Source organism: Salmo trutta, chromosome 31 (assembly GCF_901001165.1).
Source record: "Salmo trutta chromosome 31, fSalTru1.1, whole genome shotgun sequence".
NCBI lineage: Eukaryota > Metazoa > Chordata > Actinopteri > Salmoniformes > Salmonidae > Salmo > Salmo trutta.
The window spans coordinates 10,532,558-10,558,108 of record NC_042987.1 but is presented as its reverse complement, the minus strand read 5'-3'; the positions used below and the strand labels follow the sequence as shown (position 1 = coordinate 10,558,108).

The following is a 25,551-nucleotide window of genomic DNA, read 5'->3' as shown; positions in this document are numbered from 1 at the left end:
ATGGTGGTGGACACACCAGCATGGTGGCAATACGCCTCACTCCGTGACACCCCAGAGATGGTAAAGCAAGGGATAGTGAAATCCATGTTATTGTGTCCCCCTGGACACCATGCTGTCCTCCTGGTCATTTCTGCTGTTATTGCCTTCAAAAGTCCACCTGAGGTTGATAAAGGAGCACATCAAGCTTCTGGGTTCTGATGCGTGGAGACATGCCCTGGTGATGTTTAGCTGGTGTTACTCGCTGGGGGACACCACCATAGGGTAGTTCATTGAGAGTGAGGGGAGAGCCCTCCAGTGGCTCCTCAAGAAGTGTGACAACAAATACCACATTCTCAACATCAAAAAACAGGGGTGATGTCACTCAGGTCACATAGCTTTTGGAGAGGATTGAGCTGATGGTAAAAGTGAATGGAGTGCTAGGGCCACAGAGGAGCAGTCTGGTGAGGCAGATAAATGGGAGGGGGAGGAGACCATGGAGGAGTCGCAGACAACTAGGGATTCACTTATTGAGATGTTTGACGAGGTGTGCAGTAGGAGAGAGAGAAAGTTTCTTGAAGACATCAGGAAGTTGCTGTTCAGGCCAAAGAAGGTAAACAGCTTAACTGAACCGTCATACAGTGAATATCCATATATTATAATTCTATACAAATATATGTCCAATTGTACATTCCTTTTTACATTTATAGAATGTGTCATGTTGAGTGAATGGCCAAATGTAAACGCAAACATTTTCTGTGTGAATTCTCAATGAGTGAATTCTCTTGTGCTGTGTTACCAGTGAGCTCGGGCTGAACACGAGAGGGTGTCTGACTGGCTGAGAGAGGGGACGTCTGGGAATGCTGAAGATGTTTCCGGATATGAGACCAGTGAATATGAGATCAGTGAGTCCAGTGAAGCAGAGAACTAGGACAACAAGTAACATTTTACTAGGGAAAAATAAACATTTTTAAATCTTGAAAGTGAAACTTGGTATCCACATGATCAGACCATGTAAATGTATTTAGCTAGTTTGACAAAAACAATGTAGGCCTATTTTTGCGTGTGAAATTGCCCAATGTTGTTTCTACATGTACTGAGATGACATGGCTTGCTTGTGTCGGGTCGTGGAAATTCTTACACAGGGACACTCAAAGTCAATCTTGAATGAATCATCATTTATTTGTCAGCGTGCTGGAGAAGTTCCAACCAACTCAATGCACCATAGTGCACATGTCAATCAGGAGCTCTCCCTGGGCAGTCCCAGCAGTTGTCTTATATACGGCTATACACAGACAAGTTATATTTGCATGATTTAGCATAATTAATTCATCATTACCATTTTGTTTTATTCATGTGACTGACCAATACTGGTTCATAACATGTGACAGACCAATGAGGGTTCTTCTCTCTAAGCTGAGACCTTGAAACTGAGATATCCTTCGTTCTCAAAACAAGGTCTGGGCGGACTGCCAAATTGCAGCTACTGATAGTGAGGATTCGTTCAGTCAGCCACTTGCATAAACACAGAAATTGGTTTATTAGAACAGCACATGAATTGAAAACAGAAATTAGTAATAAGAAAAGCACAAACATTAAAATTCCCATTATACTTGTTTCAAGTTTCAAAGTGTACTGTGCCTTTACAAAGTATTCACACGCTTTGACAATTTTTCTACTTTTTTTGTGTTACAGCCTGAATTTAAAATGGATTAAATATAGATTTGTGTCACTGGCCTACACAAAATACACCATAATGTCAAAGTGGAATTATCTTTATTGAAATGTTTACAAATGAATTACAAATGAAATGCTGAAATGTCTTAAGTATTCAACCCCTTTGTTATGGTAAGCCTATTTAAGTTCAGGAGTAAAACTGTCACATAATAAGTTGCTTGGACTTATTAATAGTGTTTAACATAAATTTTGAATGACTCCCTCATCTTTGTACCTGTAAGGTCCCTCAGTCGAGAAGTGAATTTCAAACACAGATTAAACCACAAAGACCAGGGAGGTTTTATAATGCCTTGCAAAGAAGGGCACCTATTTGTAGATGGGTAAAACAAAGCAGACATTGAATATCATTTTGAGCATGGTGAAGTTATTAATTACACTTTGGATGGTGTATCAATACACCCAGTCACTACAAAGATACAGGTGTCCTTACTAACTCAGTTGCCAGAGAGGAAGGAAACCGCTCAGGGATTTCACCATGAGGCCAATGGTGACTTTAAAATGGCTGTGATAAGAGAAAACTGAGGATGGATCAACAACATTGTAGTTACTCCACAATACTAACCTAATTGACAGAGGGAAAAGAAGGAAGCCTGTACAAAATACAAATATTCCAAAACATGCATTCTGTTTGCAACAAGGCACTAAATAAATACTGCAAAAAATGAGTCAAAGCAATTTACTTTTTGTCCTGAATACAAATTGTTATGTTTGGGGCTAATCCAATACAACACATTACTGAGTACCACTGGCTGCATCATGTTATGGGTATGCTTGTAATTGTTAAGGGCTGGGGAGATTTTCAGGATAAAAAATCAACGGAATGGAGCTAATTTTGCACAGGCAAAATCCTAGAGGAAACCTGGTTCAGTCGGCTTTCCACCAGACACTGGGAGATTAATTCACCTTTCAGCAGGACAATAACCTAAAACACAAGGCCAGATATACACTGGAGTTGCTTACCAAGAAGACAGAGAATGTTCCTAAGCAGCTGAATTTCAGTTTTGACTTAAATCTGCTTGAAAATAATATAATGTAAATAAACACATGAGAAAGAAGAGAAACATGAGATTGTGAGCTATATAACAGGGTCAGTGCCATGAATAATTTACAACAATTTTATGTGGGAAGATGCACATCATTTGTTGAGCATTGTAGAGATATTGATATTAATAACATAGACTCAGTTGAAACAGAAAGTATTGGCATACTCAAGTACTGTATAGTAGGCTATAGATAAATAAAGTTGTTAATGCAAAGTGTCTGCATGGTTCTCCATCACTGCATTTGTAAATATGTGAGTTAATAGTTGTGAGTACCAGCCTATCGCTGGTATCACTACATTCATTTCAGACCATTCCTTTTTATTTTGTGTATTTTTTTTTTTTTTCCCCCCCTTTTTCTTCACACCAAATACAAACATAAACATACTAACAACAACTTACAGATGCACACAAACAACGACTACATCTCCTTTGCCCAGAACCGCATGCTCACACCCCCATCCATAGTGCCTGCATTATAAATAGCCACATGGCCTTAAATTTTACTCATTTGTTTTTCTCAGTCACCTATGCTATTTCAATAATAAATCATTCGACTGTTCCATTGTGTTAGTGATGGTGAATGAACTGATTTCCAAATGTTTTGAAAATGTATACACTGAGTGTGAAAAACATTAAGAACATCTGCTCTTTCCATGACATAGACTGACCATGTTAATCCAGGTGAAAACTATGATCCCTTATTGATTTCACTTGTTAAATCCACTTCAATCAGTGTAGATGAAGGGAGGAGACAGGTTAAAGAAGGACTTTTAAGCCTTGAGAAAATTGAGACATGGATGCCATTCACAAGGTGCTTTTGAACAAGGTATGGTAGTAGCTGCCAGGCGAACCGGTTTGTGTCAAGAACTGAAACGCTGCTGGGTTTTTCACTTTCAACAGTTTCCCATGCGTATCAAGAATGGTCCACCACCCAAAGGACATCCAGCCAACTTGACACAACTGTGGGAAGCATTGGATTCAACATGGGCCAGCATTCCTGTGGAACGCTTTCGACATCTTGTAGAGTCCATGCCCAGACGAATTGAGGCTGTTCTGAGTGCAACTCAATATTAGGAAGGTGTTCTTAATGTTTTGTACACTCATTGTATATGCCCAACTAGAGTCGGCTACCTGGCGAGCTAAAGCAAATGCAATCACTGGCCTGCCACACAACCTTGTTTTTGGTATTAGTGAGCCCCCTAGTGGACTCATTCCTCTACATCTTCGTGAAGGTACAGTATGTCAGATTTTATAACTTGTTGCACGAGGCCGTTGGTTGTCATCAGTGCTGGCTGGGTCAGACCAATATACACTCACCTAAAACATAACCTTGCTATCTCTTATGTGCCTTGAAGTGTGACTACTGTCTAAAACACAATGAGAGACTATATACGCTGGGTCTGATAAGAAAACGTACACAGCCTGATAACAGTTGTATTGGTGGGGAGTTCAATAGGCCTACATGCCTGACAGAAGACTGATGACGAGCATTATCATTTTTGTAGACCTGTGTGTGCGATGTGGGGTGACATTTTGACTGCTAAAATGTGTCACTGACTGTTGTAAACATTCTTCATGTCATGTGCCATTTATGTGCTGTATATTTTGCTAAAGGCCTATGCATTCTTTCCATGGTCCCTAATGCATTTCCTCTATGAATAGAATAGGAATAGAACGGGGTCTGTTCTAAGAGACATATAGGACCATTATAATGTTATAGTCTAGTAGTTGACAAAAAAAGCCAGGTGGAAAAACAGTCCTGCATTGGAACTTCAAGGTTAGGACCTATTCAAATAGTTCCTAGGTGTTAGGCCTACACGATATTTGCACAATGCCCCCATGGATTTAATACGGGGAAGATATGCGAGTCGGTAAAAAAATGTTCACTCGGTAGGCTAGTCTAGTCGTGGTCAGGCTGTGTCCTATAGTACAAGTCATGGTGGCGATAAATGTCATTAATTACAGTGGGACGGTGTCCGTATAGGACGAACAGACCGACAAACAGACAGCCGCCACTGTCGCAGAAACCACAGACACAGACTGAGAAGCAGGCCGCCCTCGCCAAATAGCCTACAAAGAGGATTGAAAAGGGAAGGGGAGGAGGATGACAGGAATACTAATCCAATTCCCTTTCATTACCGCATAGTAGGCTAGCCTATCTTCACCCTCCCCCGCCTCTTTCTCTGGGTCAGTAAAAACAATGAATTGATACATTTAAGATATCAAATAGTCCCTCTACACTGCGACGATATAAATAAATAATTTGCCAATGCGGTGTTCCGCCCGTCTGTCTAAGGGACGACTGCGCATCTTTGTGGCTGTATGCCGGAAAAGGCTATGTCGATGTCCCGACTTGGAGACTTAGCCTATTGCCCAACATATTTTATCATTTTGTAAACCACTGTCAAATATCATCGATTCTAACATGGTGAGTAATTTCCGTTATTTTATTTATGTCGACGACGCAAACGAGGGATATGAGCAATTTGTAGCGATATTTTAGGGCAGTCATAATAATTTATGAAATCATAACTTGTTATGATCAGTGCGCGCGCACGCATGCAACAGGTCGCCGGTACAGTAGCGGGACAGCAGAAGTTATAGCGCTGTTCTCAAACGTTTTTAAAATGTTAGATCGTCGATTTAAATGTCATGGTGCGATGCTACGAAACACACAAATGCTTTGTTGGCACAATAGGCTATGCTTAAATATAATTAAATAGTTTGCGATACACGAACAACGGTTTTGATTTATTTTTCTTTTATTTATTACTATAAAACACTGTTTCTAGTGATGAAAGGTTGTCTAAATATATCGCAAGTCTCTGAAAAGCGAATTCTAAAATGTATACGTGTAGGCCACATCAAACAGTCAAATCAGGATAGGCCTATACATCACTGTCTGGCAGCAGACACGTTGATCCCAACAAATTAAGCAATACATTCAATGTCCAAATTATGGGAGGCAAGGATGACAACTGTATTATGACGAATACATTGTGATTGACTCAAAGCATAGCCCCCAAATAGAATAGTCCTACCCCATGGTGCCAACTGTGAATAAGAAACCTATTTTAGAGGTAACCCAAAATAGGCTTGGTGAATAACTGTCTTTTTTATTTTAATGTTCAGATATTTGTAGGCATACAATCCACAATATCAAATTATATTTAAATCGCTTGATATTTGCAAGATTTATGTTTATATCAATCGATTTTTTAATGGTTCTTTAAAACTGGTTTGGGGAAACAGGAGAGGGTTAAGTGTATGTGTGTGTGTGTGTGTGTGTGTGTGTGTGTTTGGGGTGGTGATGTGCGTACCAGATGTGCGGGCCTGTGTAGAACAGGAGGATACGGTCAAAATCAGGGCAAAGAAATGTGCATTTTGCGCAAAAAATTACACAATTGTGCACAATCATGTTCACACATAATATGATGCACTATAGCGTACTGTACATTTCTGAAAGGGTTTCATGTTGGTCATAATGTGACGTAAGTGCAAGTGCAACACAGGGAACTAAGTATCCTAAAAAATAAATGAAGAACAAGCTGCCCAGCTTTGTGGGCACTACAGCTATATAGTAGGCTAAACGTGCGTCATAAGGCCTTTCATTTCTTTAAGCCTTCTGTAGCGTTTTCTGTTTGTTTTGTGTTAACTTGTCATGCAAATCGATTGTGTGGCAGGCCTGCAATGTAGCTGTGCGTATGCAATTATGGCCTTAATGTAAAATGTGTGTGTGGTAAGGTAAGGGCTCTCCACCCAGCAGTAGCAACTCAAGGCTTATAATCATAAAATAGTTGAACCCCCCCCCCACCCCAGGTGGATTAGTATGTGATTAAAGGTTATTATAGTTTGCAGTTTTTATATTCGTTTTTATTTCTATTCGTTTTTCGTTTTTATTTTAAATTCAGTTTAGTTTCACTTAGTTTCCCGACTTGATTTACTATTTTTTATTAGGTTTTAGTTTGATAAAGACATTCCTATTTTGTGTTTACATGATTTAGTTTCCCTTTTAGTGTTAGTAAAAGAGAGTATTCTACTGGTTTGTGACCCACTGACCCTGCCCCTGGTGAGAGGGGAATAAGACAGGCTCAGAGTTGATACACACAATAACTTTATTTACACATGCTGGAGATGTAAGTGGGGATGTATTTGGGGATCAAAAGTAGGAAAGGTAGTGGTTCTGTAATGGACAGAAACAAAGGTAATGAATACACACATACAACATGAATACACCAGGGCACAAATGCACAGATACTGAATCTTACAGAATATAGCAGTAAGGATTGTATAGATTGCATACGCCACCTGCAGAGTATTACACAACACAGTAAACTCAGAGGGGCACCATACAATAGTTAGTAGTAACTAACTATGAAGAACAATATACAAATGTCACACAACTCACTTTGGGCACACATACCATCCCAAAAGTCCAGAGATATAAATGAGTCCAGTTGTTGATGGGCAGAGACACTGCCACTGCCTGAGGGAGACTCCAAAGTATTTTGTGAACTGTATAATCAAGAGGATGGGCAGATGTCTGGCCCCCTAGTAAACTCCCTAGCAACCTATCACGACACAGGTCAGAGACAGTTTGAGAGGCAGGTTTATGTTACCTCCTAGACTCTCAGGATCTGGTCGTGGGGGATGGAGAGTGGAGTTCCTAACAGTTAGGGACAGAAAGAAGCATATGAATGGGAGGCTAGGAACCATTTATGTGGTGTAGGTTGTATTTCTCCCCTGTTCGCTAGTGATAGCTAGTAGTCTCGGAAATCCCAGGTCTAGAGCAACAGTTCTAGGTATGTGGAAGATCTCAGAGTCTCTTGGACATTTCGGCGAAGAAAAATAATCCGGGAAGGGGCAAAACCTTTGCAGTGGGTTTTAGTGATGGTAGATGATGCAAACTAGCAACTTGCAAAATGCACTCATTAAAAAATAACCTCATCTTTTTCCATCTCGCTAACTAGCTAGCTACTAATTTGTGTCCGATGGGGATGTTGATGCTTGGGCAACAAGCTGATAAGGCTGTGATGTCACCAGATAAGCCAGTGACGTGCTTCCCTGTTCCATAGAGATGTATAGAGATCATTACATGGAAATAACCCATTCTTCCACCATTGTAAAGTAGTCAACTGGGTGGGGATTCCTATGGGTTGGACTTATGTACATATTCGTATTCATTCCTTTACACTTGTGTGTATTAGGTAGTTGTTGTGAAATTGTTAGGTTATATTACTTGTTAGATATTACTGCATGGTCGGAACTAGAAGCACAAGCATTTCGCTACACTTGCATTAACACCTGCTAACCATGTGTATGTGAGAAATAAATTTGATTTGATTTTTGATTTGATTTGATCAGCCAGTGATCAGAGCATTGTCTTCTTCTTCAAATTGGTTTGCCTAGTTTGTAAATGGCTTTAAGCTATATGACCGCCATGTAGTGGTCACAATAAATCAATTACACAGACTCCAGCACTGCAGGTGGCGGTTAGTCACCAAAATTAGCTTGACTCTTTTTTCAAACATCAAAACAAGAAGAAAATGGACTACTGTAAAATGGAGATAACCTCAATGGCGGGCCCAGAAGGGACCAACCAATGAATTATACTTGTGAGCAAACATTTCATAACTGCAGGTGGCAGTAAATTGCCAACCTTGGCTTTATACTGGTTCAAATGACACACTCCAGGTGGTAGTATGCACCCTTTCAGTTTGTTTACCAATTTATAGAAATAGTAGAAGAAGAAAATAGACTACTTCAAAATGGAGATGGCCTCAATGGTGCTGCCCGTGCGCTCACAGACGCCATAATCTCGCCCACCAGCCTCTGTTGAACCATCTGGTTTCCAAGCGCCTCAGATCGGGAGTAACCTTGAAGCCTATGGCAGGAGCGGACAAAAAAAACACTAGTTTTAATCTCTCAGTCCATCATCATCTAGTGCAACCCTTAGAACCTCCCCTGAAGTGTGCTGCATCCGGGGGCCAGTATTATTTTTGTGTTTGTGTTCAGCAAAGAAAACTTGGTTAGCTCGCGCAATATGGATACTCTTTTTCTCAAAATAAACGGCCTATTCTCGCCAATTCAAAGCTACGTTTGTAGTATCTTCTAAGAAAAGTTTTAAGAAGAGTTTGACACTTCGCAAACTGCCTGTGGCAAGCCATCTCCCACAGAGATGTGTAAACAATTTCCTCCAGTGCTTTAAAGTAGTCTTAGCATTCTGCATCATTGCCATTGGTACAGAAAAGACTGTGCTTGTACTTTTTACTGGGGATAGTGTTCCGCACAACTACGACGCCATTTCTATTTGAAGGGAAGGGAAGGAAAAGGGGATACCTAGTCAGTTGCACAACTGAATGCATTCAATCATGTTACAGGACGGCTAGCAGAGTTACGCTGGCTAGCTATGTATTAGCATGAACAGCAATATTTGAATTGATTATCATGTCACCCCGTAAGTCCACACCCCAAACCGTCCCACACTGTTACCAGGCTCTATGCACCAGCAATTTGGGCCTGGGGACGAGGAAACAAACACCATAATGGGACCGATACAACATTGCGATCTCTATACATCTCTAAGGCTGGAACATTGTTACATTGTGGGAGGCAACCCGTCTAGACTAGATAGCTAGTGATAGTGATTTGAAAATTCACCATCTCCTGGCACCATTTACCTGCCAGGTTCAGAAGCTTGTAAACCCCATTGGAAAAATAAGACAAGGTGTATGTGTGTGTGTGTGTTTCTAGTTTTACTATCCTTGTGGGGACCAGAAGTCCTCACAAGGATAGTAAAACAAGGAAAATTCGGACGAGTGGGGGCATTTCGCCTGTCCCCACAAGGAAAAAGGCTATTTTAGGCTTAGGGGTCAGGTTTAGGTTAGGGGTTAGGTTTAGGGTTAGGAGTTAAGGTTAGGTTGAGTGTCAGGGGTTTAGGGTTAAGGCTAGGGTTAAGGTTAGGGTTCAGTTAAAGGTTTAGGGTTAAGGGTTAGGGGTTAGGGAAAATAAGATTTTGAGTGGGAATCAATTGTTTGGTCCCCACTAGGATAGTAAAACAAACATGCGTGTGTGTGTCTGTGTGTGTCTGTGTGGTTGTGTGAGCATGTGCGTGCATGTTTGGGTACAGGTTGGCCTACCCACAAAATAGCATCCTCCATGGATTATAGATATACTATTCAAAGAGGTGAGTCCAGTCAAGGCTTTGTATTGGATGATTGACGGACAGTGAGCAGCGGTGTCCAACCAATCTATTGGTGGAACCCCAACTTGGAATTCCATCTACCTCCGTTCCAGCGTTCCCGATGCAAAAGCTCCATTAACAGGCCACTGAATGAACAGGAATTTGCGACAATGGCGCTAGGACACAGCTGAGTGAGCATCACCCTCCGTGAGCCTCTCGAATACACAGGACCACTGACGCGAAGCACAATGCTTCCTTTTCAACATCCGGCTCTACTGCTTACCACGTGGAGAGGTAATGAAAATGAGGGGCAGCCAGAGTGAGAGATTCTTTTAAATGTTTTTTTTACTGGATCTACCCCCCCACGCACGCACACGCACACGCACACGCACACGCACACACACACACACACACACACACACACACACACACACACACACACACACACACAGCTATGTCTTACTATACTTGTGAGGACTTTGATCAACAATTGATTCCGATTCAAAATCATATTTTCCATAATCCTTAACCCTAAACCTTACCCTAACCACTAACCCCTAACCTTTACTCTTGTTTTAACCCTAATTATTTTTCCAACCCTAAACCTAACCCCTAAAATAGCCTTTTTACAAGTGAGGACCGGAAAAATGTCCTCACTTCTCAAAATATTAGTTGGTTTACTATTCTTTTGAGGACTTCTGGTACTCACAAGTATAGTAAAACGTGTACACTGATACAAAGAGACAAATCAAATCAAGTGAGAGGTGTAAATGAATTGGCCTACTGTTCTTCATCAAATGTAGGCTATACGGACTAAGATAAAATGTAGTGTGTATTGAAGTTTTATTTGCGTCACGGGGATGCAAAACTTTAGTATTTAAATCAATGGACAGCACTTTTTGGGGTCCACATGATTGTGTTTGTCTGAATGACAGAACGTGATGGGCTTTTGTGGGTGAGGTGGAGGCAAGAGGAGTGAGGAGGGAGTCATGGCTCAAAAGAAGTGGTGTTCATTCGCCATTTGAATGCAAATGTAGTGGTTGAACAAGAGGACTATGTGTGTGTGTTTTGTGAGAGAGGGGGGGGGTCTAACGGTGAGTTTGAGAAAAGAAGACTTGTTGAGAGAAAAAATTTAAACACATGCCTGTAGTCTTCACAAGTTTTTCACTTTTGCACCACGATGCCACCAACAGAGTTGGACATTTGTGGCGGAAAATTCACCTGTGCTTTTCTTCTAATTCGCGTAATTTAGTTAACCACTTTTTCAGTGTGCAGGGAGAAAGAAATCTAAGCATTCTGTTGGCCCATGTACCGCTGCATCAGTCGCGTCCTGCTGAAGCATGTCTCGTCGGAAACAGAAACGACCCCAGCAGCTCATGAGCCTGCTCCCTGCCGCCTCTCCAATACTAGAGCATGGTGAGAAATGGACTATTATTGATATGCAAGTCAACAACTGAATACAGTAGCTATTAGTATGGAAATAATGAACTTTTTGTGTTGTGTTGTCAAATGTTTGTTTTTCTCCATTTTGTGTTTTTCAAAATATAGCTTGACATGATTTTTCAAATAAATAGGCCACATTGTTATGCTGTTATTTGGAAATATATTTTTCTGGGTAGTTAATAACTTGATTTCCTCTACAGAACAGTGCTTGTGTAGTGGCACATGTTTAAAGAGACTTAAAGAGACAGTATATAGTACCTGTCACCTGGAAAGTTTTGGCGAGAGTTTTATTGAAAACGTTGACCCTGTCTCCGTCAGTTCAGAATCTAAAGTTGTGGGGATGCTATGATGCTCCTTTTAATATGTCAGCAATGGTGTGATATTATTGCAATTATGGTGTCTGAGTCTTTGTTTTCTTCTTTCTGATCCTATGTATTAGTGTATGTGTTTCTTTCCTTCTCACTGCCTTCACCAACCCTCCCTGTAATGGCAGATTCAAAGACACAGACCACCCAGTTAGTGGGCATATAAAGAGGAGGAAAGATGAAAACGTAGAGGCAATACAGTGTAGAGAAGATGTTACAGTGTTACACTGAAAAGTCTTATAAACTCTATCATTCCAAATATGCGTATTTTCGATTTTGGAAAGGCCATTTAGGAGATGAGAGGGAGATGGTAGAGGAACTGATGAACGCGAGAGGTGCTTTATAAGGTGTTGTAACTGCAATAACATGCAATCCCATTGTCCCTCTGGGGCTTTGTCGTTGAGCAGTGAGGCATGAACATACCCAAGAACTAGTGTGTGTGTGTCTATATGTGTTTATATGTGTTTGTAGGTCTACGACCAGTCGCAGAGGGCTAATTAGGTGTAATAGTTTAGTAACATTGTAGTGGTAGGTTTTAGTAATATTGTGTGTGTGTGTGCGTGTGCTTGTCTCTCTCTCTCTGTGTGTGTGTGTGTGTGTGTGTGTGTGTGTGTGTGTGTGCGCGTGTGCTTGTCTCTCTGTGTGTGTGTGTGTGTGTGTGTGTGTGTGTGTGTGTGTGTGTGTGTGTGTGTGTGTGTGTGTGTGTGTGTGCGTGTGCTTGTCTCTCTCTGTGTGTGCGTGTGCTTGTCTCTCTCTATGTGTGTGTGTGTGTGTGTGTGTGTGTGTGTGCGTGTGCTTGTCTCTCAGAGTGTGTGTGTGTGTGTGTGCGCTTGTCTCTCTCTCTGTGTGTGTGTGTGTCTGTGTCTGTGTGTCTGTGTGTCTATATGTCAGGATTCCCCTACTGGCGGCCCACGGCGGTTTTATTTGGCCCCCAAGTTTTCTGAGCAAAAAAAAATTAATAATATATATATCTAGAGTGTATATTAATCTTTTTTTGTTGTTGTTGAATTTTTATTGTTTGACATGAGACTGTAAAAACACCAGGAAATCAGATCCAAGCGATTTTAATTTTGGAAATATGTTCCCAAGTATTCCCACGAATAATAGAGAGATGCTATCGTATACAAATAATAATAATAAATGATAATTGATTGGATTTATATATCGCTTTTCTACCAACTGAGGTACTCAAAGCGTTTTACATACAGTGGTGGGAAAAGTACCCAATTGTCATACTTGAGTAAAAGTAAAAATACCTTAATAGAAAATGACTCAAGTAAAAGTAAAAGTCACCCAGTAAAATACTAGAGTAAAAATCTAAAAGTATTTGGTTTTAAATATACTTAAATATCATAAGTCAATTTAATTGCTAAAATATACTTATGTTTTAAAAGTAAAAGTATAAATCATTTCAAATTCCTTATATTAAGCAAACCAGATGGCACCATTTTCCCCAAAAAATTATTTCAAATCCAACACTGACATAATTTACAAATGAAGCATGTGTTTAGTGAGTCTGCCAGATCAGAGGCAGTAGATAACCAGGGATGTTCTCTTGATAAGTGAGTGAATTGGACAATTTTCCTGTCCTACTAAGCATTCAAAATGCAACGAGTACTTTTGGGTGTCAGGGAAAATGTATGGAGTAAAATGTACATTATTTTCTTTAGGAATGTAGTGAAGTAAAATTAAAAGTTGGCAAAAATATAAATAGTAAAGTAAAGTACAGATACCCCAAAAAATGACTTACTTTCAAGTATTTTTACTTACGTACTTTACTCCACTGTTTACATAGTATGGGGAAACTCACCTCATTCACCATCAATGTGTAGCACCCACCTCAGTGATGCACGGCGACCATTTTTGTGCCAGAACGCTCACCATGCATCAGCTATCAGGTAGAGAGGTGAAGAGTGATATATGCCAATTAGGAATGAGGGGGATGATTAGGTGGCCATGATGGAATGTAGCCAGGTTGGGAATTTAACCATCACATCGGGGTGAACACCCCTACTTTTACAATATGTTCCATTGGATTTTGAATGACCACAGAGAGTCAGGACACCAATTTTATCGTCCCATCCGAAAGACGGCACACTACGCCAGGCAATGTCCCCAAATGTAATCAAGGTTTGAAATTATTCTATTTTAGACAAATATTATATGTGTTTAGGCTTCTTGCAGTCAATTTGCAATCTAAAAATCTTTGTTTTATTATGCCCTCTGACCAGCCACTCAAGAAATAAATTGGCTGGTGGGCGAATCTAGTTGATTATCCTTGCTATACAGTGCATTCAGAAAGTATTCAGACCCCTTGACTTGTTCCACATTTTGTTACGTTACAGCCTTATTTTAAAATGGATTAAATTTTAAAAAATCATCATCAATCTACACACAATACCCCATAATGACAAAGTGAAAACAGGTTTTTAGAAATGTTCGCAAATGTATTAAAAATAAAAACTTATTTACATAAATATTCAGACCCTTTGCTATGAGATTCGAAATTGAGCTCAGGTGCATCCTGTTTCCATTGATCATCCTTTAGATTTTTCTACAACTTGATTGAGTCCACCTGTGGTAAATTCAATTGATTGGACATGATGTGGAAAGGCACACACCTGTCTATATAAGGTTCCACAGTTGACAGTGCATGTCAGAGCAAAAACCAAGCCATGAGGTCGAAGGAATTGTCCGTAGGGCTACGAGACAGGAGTGTGAAGGCACAGATCTGGGGAAGGGTACAAAAAAATGCCTGCAGCATTAAAGGTCCCCAAGAAGACAGTGGCCTCTATCATTCTTAAATGGAAGAAGTTTAGAACCACCAAGACTCTTCCTAGAGCTGGCCACCCGGCCAAACTGAGCAATTGGGGTCAAGGGCCTTGGTCAAGGAGGTGACCAAGAACCTGATGGTCACTCTGACAGAGCTCCAGAGTTCCTCTGTGGAGATGGAAGAACCTTCCAGAAGGACAACCATCTCTGCAACACTCCACCTATCAGCCCTTTATGGTAGAGTGGCCAGACGGAAGTCACTCCTCAGTAAAAGGCTCATGACATCCTGCTTGGAGTTTGCCAAAAGGCAACTAAAGGACTCTCAGACCATGAAAAACAAGATTCTCTGGTCTGATGAAACCAAGATTGAACTCTTTGGACTGAATGCCAAGCGTCTGGAGGAATCCTGGTACCATCCCTACGATGAAGCATGGTGGTGGCAGCATCATGCTGTGGGGATGTTTTTCAGCGGCAAGGACTGGGACACTAATCAGGATCAAGGGAAAGATGAACAGAGCAAAGTACAGCGAGATCCTTGATGAAAATCTGCTCCCAAGCGCTCACGTCCTCAGACTGGGGGCGAAGGTTCACCTTCCAATAGGACAACGACCCTAAGCACACAGCCAAGACAATGCAGGAGTGGCTTCTGGACAAGACTCTGAATGTCCTTGAGTGGCCCAGGCAGAGCCTGGACTTGAAACCAATCAAACATCTCTGAAAAGACCTGTTCCCTATCCAACCTGACAGAGCTTGAGAGTATCTGCAGAGAAGAATGGGAGAAACTCCCCAAATACAGGTGTGCCAAGCTTGTAGCGTCATACCCAAGAAGACTCAAGGCTGTAATTGCTGCCAAAGGTGCTTCAACAAAATACTGACTGAAGGGTCTGAATACTTATTTAAATGTGATATTTCAGTTTTAGATGTTTTATACATTTGCAGAAATGTATAAAAACCTGTTTTTGCTTTGTCATTGTGGGGTATTGTGTGTAGATTGATGAGGGGAAAAAATATTGAATCAATTTTAGAATAAGGCTGTAACTTAACAAAATGTGGAAAAAGTCAAGGGGTCTGAATGCTTTCTGAATGCACTGTATGTGTTTATATGCATTTGTAGGTCTGCAACCAGTATAGTTGGGTCTAATAGTGTAGTAACATTGTAGTGATATGGTGTAGTAATATTGTGTTTTTTATTGTAGATGTGGGTGTGTGTATGTATTTGTGTGTGTGTGTGTTTCGGTAGTGAAGCGTGGTCGTTGATGGTCTGTGAGTCATCGGGTCTGGTAGCCTGTTTGTTTTCTTTTGCCCCCACCTCTTCCTCTGCCTGCCCAGAACTAGAAGGAATGTGTGATCCCAGTGTTCTTAAGGTCAAGTCTGCCTGCCAAACACAGCCACTGTCCAGTACCCACAGACTGCCTGTCCCTGACACCCTACTGGGTTATGGGGGAAGGGTGCACCAAGAGATGAAAGACAGAACAAATGGAGAGAGAGAGAGAGAGATAAAGAGAGCGAATAAGAGAGAGTGTGATAGAGTGCATGTCTATATATGCGTGTCTTTTTCAGAGGTCAGGGTAGTAAGAGGTTTTAGGGACCATTGTCCTCTGTCCTGTGTTGCCGTGGAAACAAGGTAGGCTGCTCAGTGTGGCTGGTGTAGTCTTGCAAGCCAGGGGAATTTGGGTGTGGGGGGGGGGGGCAGAGTTGACAAGGACAGAGACAATAAAGAGCGAAGTAAAGAGGAAAGAGAGGGGGAGTTTGGATGATGAGGCGGTGGAGAAGAGAATAAAGAGGCAAACTGGGCCTGGATCTGGTGTTCACCTGACAGCATGGTCTCCGAATGTATAGATGTTATCTGAGGGCTTCAGTCCTATCTGCTACTACTTGATGAATCACAATTCTCAGAGGGACAGAGGCATTTCATTTACTCGTAGTTGTTACCTGTATGATGGATTTGCTTCAGTTGCTTTTCTTTGCTATCCACTGATCATCATTGGTGTGTCAACACTCACTGTCAGATAAGGTTGACTGGTGGAAAACACTCTCAGGAGGGCATTCTGAGCAGTGCTCAAATAGATTTCAGATAGAGTTTTATGAACCGAAAGTAGTAAAAGTGTGTTAAGTAGATTCAAAGCTCTGTCTGCTCAATATTACAATAACTAAGTCAACTTTCTCTCTTGTCTTCTTTCTCTTCTTTTTTCAGATGACCAGTTGGCAGTGAAGTCATTTTTCTTTCCTTTGACCACAGACTCCTCCTCCTCTTCATCTTCCTTCTCTCCTCAGAGCTACCACCCCCCACTAGCTCAAGGTCCCAACTTTGGGGGGCTTCACACCCCCTCTCTACCAAGCGAGGGCTCCCCCCTCTCCCGCTCCCCCTGCCAGCCCACTCTCTGCCCCATCTCCCTCGCAGACCCCCAGTCCTCCCTCTCCCCTGACTTCCCCGATCCCTCCCTCTCCTCCCAGACAGTCCTGAGCCTCCCCGACCTCACCTCCACGTCACCTTCCAGTCAGACCCACCCTCCCCGCTCTCTCATGGCCTCTCCCAAGCTAGGCGTGTCAGCCACTACCACCTCCTCCTCCTCTTCATCAGCCTCCCTCTGCCCCCTGCCCCACCCTGGCAGCCCTAGCCCCGTTCCAGAGGGCCCCCCCAGCCCCGTGACACCCTCCCCAAGCCCGGGCACTGCCTCTGCCCCTCCACCCCGTGCCCACCTTAGCATTGCAGTGATCCTGGAAGAGCTGCGGGTGCTGCAGCAGAGGCAAATCCACCAGATGCAGATGACGGAGGAGATCTGCAGGCAGGTGCTGCGGCTGGGTGGGGCCTCCTGTGCCCTGGAGGTGCCCCAGATCCTCCTGCCTCCTCTGCCCCAGCTCTGTCTGGAGGGCAGTGAGAGGACCTCCAGTCCTCCCCAGCCTACACCCACTCAGCCTCCTAACACTGTAGCCCCTCTCCTGGCCTGCTTCTCCACCCTGCTCCCTCCCCAGCCTGCCTCCAAGCCCTCCAAGCCCAGCCACAGCCTGTCCCATGTCCTGCGTCCACACAAGCCTCAGATGGAGGGTGCAGGAGGGGCTACTGGGTCTTATCTTTACCCTGGGACCAGTGTCCGCCCTTCCTCCTCCTCTTCTTCCTCCTCTGCCTCGTCTGCCATCTCCACCATGGCTTCCTCCAACTACCCCCTGGCCCTCTCCCTGGCCTTGCCCACTCGTTTTCTCCATGAGAAATCCCCCAACACCACTTTAACCAGTGGCCACGGTGGTCTGTCCTTCCTCACCCCGCCCCTGCCCACCACTGCCTCTATGGCACCCCCCTCCTCTCAGGAGCCCCACCTGTCTGTCTCCTCAGCGGGGTCCTCGTCCTCCTCTCTGGGGCGTCTGCAGCATGCCTGTCGGTTCTGTGGGAAGCTGTTCAGCAGTGACTCGTCCCTGCAGATCCACCTGCGCTCCCACACGGGTGAGAGGCCCTACCAGTGCCCTGTCTGCCTCAGCCGCTTCACCACCCGCGGCAACCTCAAGGTGCACTTCCTCCGCCACCGCGAGCAGAACCCAGAGCTCTCGCTCTCCCTCCTCCCCCCCTCCCTATTTGGAATGGGTATGGGACCAGTGGGGGGGTCTGAGCCCCAGGGTCAGCCAATGAGCAGCACTGGTCTGAGCGTAAGCGCAGCGCAGGCTCAGAGGCGTCGTAAACGGCGAGCTGAGGATGACCTGTATGGAGACGGTATGGAGGTGGATGGTGCCGGAGGGGGCTTTTCTCTGGGGGTGTCCCCCGGTGCTCCCCCCTCTTCACTCCCCCTGCCCCCCAGTGTGGACCTGGCCCTCATCTCCACCGCCCACTCCCTCCTGCGGCTCAACCAAGCCGCTGCTGCAGCTGCCTCCATATCCTCTGCTGCTTCCTCACTCACATCCTCTTCTTCCTCCTCTGCGTCCTCCTCCCTCGCCTCCTCTCACCTCTCTGTCCCCTCCTCGGCCGCCTCTGCCATTGCTGGGTTCTTTAAAGGGGCCAAGCAGCAGTGCTTTGATGAGAACACGCCCCCTCACCTTCCCATGATGTCACACTCTGCTTACTCCCAGCTGGCCCACCTCCCTAAACTCCTCTTCCCCTCTGGTTCCCCCCACCATCACCCTGCCTTGGGCCTATTCCGCCCTCCACCCCCTGCTCCAGGCTCTTCCCACCTCTCCTCCACCCACTCTCAGCTCTCCTTCCCCTTCTCCCACTACCCCAAAGCCCAGGCCTTCACCACCTCCTCCTCCACTCCCTCCTCAGACACCTCCAAGCTGCAGCGGCTGGTGGAAAAGTTGGAGAAGGAGCCTCCCACCTCCTCTTCCTGGGCCTCCTCCTCAGGGGAGACCTCTCACAGCAGCATGGCCTCCGCTGGGTTGTTTAGCAGCGGCCTCATGGGTGCTAGTACCTCCAGCACCTACGTGATGGCATCCCCATCATCCTCCACCCACGTCCCCACCTCAGTCTCCAACTTCACCAGAGAGATGGTGGCTGCTCTGGGCATGAGTGCCAACGGGGGCAGCGCTCTGGCAGGCGCCATTCTCCCCGGCCTGGGCATCATGAGCACTGGCTCCCTGGCCCCCAACCAGTGTGGGGTATGTCTACGTGTGCTGAGCTGCCCCAGGGCACTGCGTCTGCACCAGGCCACCCACCTGGGTGAGCGCCCCTTCCCCTGTAAACTGTGTGGACGCTCCTTCTCCACCAAGGGCAGCCTGCGGTCCCACCTGGCCACCCACCGTGCCCGCCCGCCCAACTCCCGCGCCCAAAACTCCTGCCCACTGTGCCAGCGCAAGTTCACCAATGCACTGGTGCTGCAACACCACATCCGCATGCACCTGGGAGGGCAGCTGCCACCGGAGGGCGCTCCGGAGTCTCTGTCAGAGCCAATAGCAGAGCCAGACGCTGTATCCCTGTCCCAGCCCCAGCCCAATGACACCTCCAATGTTTCTATTGAGAGCTTCACTGCAGCCTCAGGCAGCCAGTCAAAGAGCTCAGCAGCGTCCACCCACATTCAAACCCTAGTAGGAGGCTCTGCCCCCATGTCCGCCAGTGTGACATCACCAGCGTGTGTCGGGGAGCCAAGCAGATCTCACTCCTCCAGCCCCGACCTGATCCCGCCCTCTGACCTCAGCCCTGACCCTTTCCTAAACCCCACCTCACATACCCCTCCGCCTGGCAGCGCCGACCCCCCGGTCCTGTGTGTCAGCGTGCCCTCCCCACCTCCAGCCCTGGGCGATTCAAGCTCCCCAGTCAGTGATGACAAACATGCGGAACTCCTTGATACAACCATTGATACTCCAGCCAGTAAGACAAGCCCTGCTCACACTTCCTCCAGTGCTCTCAAAACCACTCCCTTGTCCAGTCTCATGATGTCAGACTGTCTATTGGGTGAGAATTCCCTTCCTCTCGATGTCTTCTACCCTGGCCCAAGATCAAACCTGGAAGATCTACTGAGCTCTCCAACACTTGGTGCCCCAGTAGCACACCCTAGCCCAGCCCCCTCCTTTACTTCAGTCCTTAGCCCAGAGTACCCTAAAACCTACCTAGCACCCACACTAAACCCTGAACAGCCTACTAAACCCAAAACCCCAGAGCCCACAGAGGAAGACAGGGTTGAAACCTCTCCGCCTGCAGCACCAAAGCAAGCCCCTGTGCTTGATGTGGACCACAGAATGTCACCACTGTCAGAGACTACAGAGACAGGCAACACTGAGGCTGGGGATGTTCCCCAGAAAGCTGTCGCCTACACCAGGGAGACGAGGCTGGGGGCACACCTCAGCTCCCATGGGAAGGAGGATGGGATGGGTGGTGTCAGAGAACGACTGGAAGGCACTGTTCCAATCAGTCTGGCTCCCACTCTCCCCCCTCCCATGTCTCGCCCTGAGAAGAAGACCTACAGCTGTGTCGAGTGTGGGAAAGAGTATGCCAGCCGCAGTGGACTGAAGGTAAGAGAATGGAGGGAGAGAATGATGTGTGTATAGATTGGTGTGGGGTTGGTAAAAAACGTGGTCCTCTCTTATGGACTACATGTTTAATGGACTACATGTTTATAGCTGCTTTGAAGTGGTTTATTCATCTGTGGAATTGTACATTCGATGTCCAAAACATTACAACCTATGAACCTGACATTACTTCTAAAACTAGTTTGATCCGATAGTTGGTTTTCAGGTTACATTGAACTGAAACATTCACTGATGAGAAAGCTGCGTCCAGACTGAGGTGAATCAGTCAAGCTAAATGTTTGTGATATAAATTATATATCCAGCCAGGGTGACTCAGTGGTTGGTCGGAGTGCACTAGCGGTTCTGGGGGTTGGGGGGGTGGGGGGGGCAATGCCCCTGTGACAACAATTTTGGACCCCCTTGTGGCCCCCCTAAATGTGGAGTATGAAATCATTTTTACATAAAACATTTTTGCTATCGTTCTTTTTTTACATACATTATTAGACAGTGGCAACGATGATGATTATGAACATGGTCTTTTGCCTGCTAATGCCTGCAATGCAGTGAAGAAAACGATATGACAACAATAACGTCTAATGTAACTGGCCCCTCTAACAGTACAACTGGCCCCAGCTTGGCCCCCCAGTTGAAATGGTCTAGAACTGCCACTGTCGGAGTGGCACTTATGAAATCTGTTATTTTCATGTTCATCCACAGGGACACATGAAGCATCATGGAGGGGTTGTCAAGGCAACACGTCCCCCTGTACGGAGCGGTCGCTCAGCGTCTGAGCGACTTCCTGCTAACACACCTACAACGTCCTCCACCCCGCCAGCCACCAGGAGCAACGTGGGCTTCTGGAACCAGTACCAAGCCTTCCTCAACACCAGCAACGACCCGGCAGACGACCCAGCACAAGGCCCGACCAGTGGCAGCCAAGGAGAGGACGGGGAGATGCCCCGATTGGCTGAATCTCCTATTAGATCCCAACTGTCAAAGGAGTCGACCACTGGGAGGGGCTCAGGGGAGGGATCTGATGAAGGGCCTACTCTAGAGTCAATGTGATTGGCTCTGTGATGCTCTGGTGCTCTCAATGGACATTCACTGTTCCTTTGGGTCAAATCGTATGGGCTTTTGTATTGTATTGCTTCCAAAATAATTTGAGTAGTCTGTCGGTTTGGTAGTCCCTGAGTAAATTGCTTAGTTAGTTTGTGAAAACTGTAAGTTGGCCATCCTGGCCTTTTGTTTTAGAAGAGGAGGAAACTGAAGGATGCAAAAAAGATGACATGACTCCAGGATTGAGAGCTTGAGGAGGCCAGAAGTCACTGTCAAGACGATGAGAGTTGGAGCTGGTTTCTAGAACGAGAGCTCTGTTAGACAGAGCTTTTCTTTAGCGAGTTTTAAAGGTCATTTTCCTGAACAGAGTCTGACTCAATGTTTATTTGATAGATAGAATCTCTAATAAAGACATGTAGTGGAAAAGGAGGCAAGGTAGAGAGGAAGTAACACTGTTCGCACATAAACAATTCCTTCACTCAAACATAAAAGGGTAAGGTAGGTGCAACAGATTGGGAGGGGTCACTAAACTAAACTTGTACAGTAGCTTCAACCCTGACAGTCTATGGAGATGCAGTCTCTCATCCTCAACCTACTACTGTACAAAACCTAACCTTTTATGTCATGGTGAGTAACTCTAGATCACTCCAGACTCTTCTTCCAACTGATTGGCAGAGAAGCGCAGAGTAGAGGAGGTTGTGGTCTGCCAGGTAGAGAAAGAGAGAAAGAGACAGTTTCCTGTGTGACCCTTTCCTTTGGATCTTATGAATAAGCTGATTGTTGTTTGGTCTCACAGTGATGTCCGTTTTCTGTAACTCGTTGTCTTCGGTTCGTGTTGTGTCTTTACAACAAGAAAAAAGAAAAGAATCAGAGGTATATACGTCTGATATTGTTGTGAGTTGTACTTTCAGTGTATGCCAGAGAATTAAGATTGATTAAAACAAATAAACAGATAAATAAACAACTGGGAGGATGACAATTTCTCGGTGTTTTGGACGCCTATCATGCCTGTTCTACATTCTGCTGTAGAGCTGTGTGTTTTGGACGCCTATCATGCCTGTTCTACATTCTGCTGTAGAGCTGTGTGTTTTGGACGCCTATCATGCCTGTTCTACATTCTGCTGTAGAGCTGTGTGTTTTGGACGCCTATCATGCCTGTTCTACATTCTGCTGTAGAGCTGTGTGTTTTGGACGCCTATCATGCCTGTTCTACATTCTGCTGTAGAGCTGTGTGTTTTGGACGCCTATCATGCCTGTTCTACATTCTGCTGTAGAGCTGTGTGTTTTGGACGCCTATCATGCCTGTTCTACATTCTGCTGTAGAGCTGTGTGTTTTGGACGCCTATCATGCCTGTTCTACATTCTGCTGTAGAGCTGTGTGTTTTGTTGATTTGTGACATAAATATGTGTGCGGCACACACTGCCGTTAGTGACATCAAATAAATGGCTACATGCACACAAGAACATAGTGTGTGCGTGTGGGCATTTCTTTGCGCAAGTGTGTGACCGTGCGTGCGTGTTGGCACAGCACTGTGTAGTAGACCCTAACTGCCTTCATCTTGGCAGGTTTCCTGACACACAGGCGTCACTAATTCCTGCTCTCTTTCAACACAATTCAACTCCTCTGCCTTCTTCTGTGTCTGTCACATCAACCGAAAGGAAGAGAGGGGAAAGAGGCCAGCTGTCCCCACTTCAGCCCCTAATCTCTTCAGCCATGACAACCAGAGCAGCCATGCAGAGTCCCTGTGTGTGTGTGTGTGTGTGTGTGTGTGTGTGTGTGTGTGTGTGTGTGTGTGCGCGCGTGCGCGTGTGCATGCTGCACGCTGCACGTGCATTGTGAATGAAACCTGAATCTCTGTGTGAAAGGTCAGGAGGGGGCTGATGGCTCAGACGGGGATCACTGGCCATTGAGGGTTGCAAGGACAGCCAAGGCATAGGCATTACAATTCTAGAGTGTCAGTGCAACTAAACACACACAGATGCACCAGGCACTGAATATTCTGTGGGTTTGGTGTCTGTGTGGATCTATTTAGCTAGTGCCAATTCATCTAACCACTTACAAAAGAACATTGGTGCATGTGGCATACAACTGATCACCACATGCATGACAAGTATACTAAGTAGGAAAGATTAGTATGTCTGTACAGCAGGTGGCAGTGTGCACAGTTTCAGATGGCGGTCCAGACTCCAGACAAAGAGGTGAAAGGAGGAGTGGAAGTGGTGAACAAAACAGCCCATAGAATACCCTCAAGTTTGACTGTCAAGGCATTATCGTAATATGTCACTTAACTTTGAGAGTTTGGGCAAAAAGGAAATGACTTGATATACAGTGCTATACACAACCTTCAGGATTTTTTAAAATGTAGTTATATACTTTAAATAATATAGTACTGGTTAAAGCCACCAGGTGACAGTGTTAGGCCTTCAACATGAGAACTTGTTGGATTGACCAACTGAACTAACTGACCCATTTGGGCTGAGGTAACCTAACTAGCGGCTTTTCTCTCTTTCTGGTCCTGACTACAAAAAAACTGTCTGGGAAGGTTTTCTTCTGAATTGTTGAACCAATCCATTAAATGTGGAGGAGGAGTTAACATGGCGTGTTGCCTTTTTAACCCTTTACACTCATGGGATTTGGCCTATTTGGATAGGGCTAAATTGAAATGTTTCTTACAGATGAAATAGGAAAAGGCATAACCTTTATAGAAATGAAAAGGGAACAGTTGGGAGATAGTGGGAAAATCATTAGACCAAAGGTGAGGACACAACAATTCACCTGACACAAGACTGAATCCAAACATTACACTGTTGATTTTATTTGCATTTTACATTTTACTGTACTTTTTGCCGCATTTGTTGATAACGAAATCTGAAAGTACTCTGCATACATTCAGTAACAAGACTATTCCTGGAAAAGTGGGGTAGGTGCAACATAAGACAAAAACTGCTGTCTCCAAGTGGCCATACACCTCTCCAAAGTGTACACAGTTCCTAAGTCATTTCAATGCACTTTTATGACTCAAACAAGAGTATTTTATTGTAAGGTACTTTTTTTTAAATCTCCTAGCTGTGCTGTTTCGGAACTGCAGCAAGTACAAACTTGAAGATGTTTTGTTTGGAACACAGCCCTGCATCCCCGCCATCACTCAATTACTGCCGTTGTTTACGCAATCCAAAAACAGCCCGTTATAAAGGTGGACATGATTTGAAAGCTTGTTCTACTGCCAACATGACTAGCTAAGTTATAAAAATGTTGTGCGCATAGAAAGGAAAGTCTGCTGCTGCGAATGTTCTTTTCAATAAACAAACATAGGCTCATTTTGTTCAGAACAACCCCAGGGTATGACACAATGTCATCTTGGAATTGTACATCAAACATAGTGATCATGAACGTTGACGCTGTATATGACATTCGTTTTAGGATATGGAAATGGGAAGTGCACATTTGGACTCACAGGTGTTTGGCTGCTTGTATGACATCAACTTTATTATAATCCTCAACATATCATCTTTCAAAACACATAGTCCTCTTAATTTTACAGCATTTCCCTCACTCAGACAACAAACATTTAGCAAAAGTTGCCCAATTAGCTGGAGGGATCAGTGTTCAATCAGTGTTCAAGTGCAGAACATCTGTCAGTCAAAACCCATACAGCACTTTGAAGCGCAGAGCCAGAGCTCTGACATCATGTATCGCATGTTACTGTACAGCCACTTCCTATTTAGGTGCTTGTTAGTCCCCAAATCTACGATTATCAAGCCGTATACGGGTACAAGTGTCAACGGCTACAGACATGCTCTGGAACTTTGCCAACTAGTAAATCTTTTTTAAACCTCCCGCTTTGGGCTGGATGTGCCAATATGTAGTTCATACATGCATAATCTATGAGCAATTCTGTTTTACCTCAATTAGCCACGAAATCCCTAGTTTGAAACCGACTGTTTACTGGAATCTGTTCAGCGCCATTTTCCCTACATTTTCCTCCCATACAATTCTAGTTCCAGTCAAGGAGGTACAGCCCCTCGCCATTTGAGTTACAGCTAGCAA

The 25,551-nt window shown here is 44.6% G+C and overlaps 1 protein-coding gene across 1 annotated transcript; it reads left to right on the top strand.

Moving 5' to 3' along the window:
- The first annotated feature begins 4,959 nt into the window (after positions 1–4,959).
- Positions 4,960–22,471, top strand: LOC115169491 (sal-like protein 2). The gene is made up of 4 exons (XM_029725157.1): positions 4,960–5,184; positions 11,208–11,355; positions 16,714–20,450; positions 21,165–22,471. The coding sequence occupies exons 2-4, from the start codon at positions 11,280–11,282 to the stop codon at positions 21,510–21,512; spliced, it is 4,161 nt and encodes a 1,386-aa protein (XP_029581017.1). The 5' UTR covers positions 4,960–5,184; positions 11,208–11,279; the 3' UTR covers positions 21,513–22,471.
- The last annotated feature ends 3,080 nt before the right edge of the window (positions 22,472–25,551 follow it).

Bases quoted from the DNA above. Each gene is read 5' to 3' on its own strand.
- LOC115169491 (XM_029725157.1), top strand. From the start codon at position 11,280: ATGTCTCGTCGGAAACAGAAACGACCCCAGCAGCTCATGAGCCTGCTC. The intron at 11,356-16,713 runs GTGAGAAATGGA...TTCTTTTTTCAG, and splicing joins CTCTCCAATACTAGAGCATG to ATGACCAGTTGGCAGTGAAG. The intron at 20,451-21,164 runs GTAAGAGAATGG...GTTCATCCACAG, and splicing joins CCAGCCGCAGTGGACTGAAG to GGACACATGAAGCATCATGG.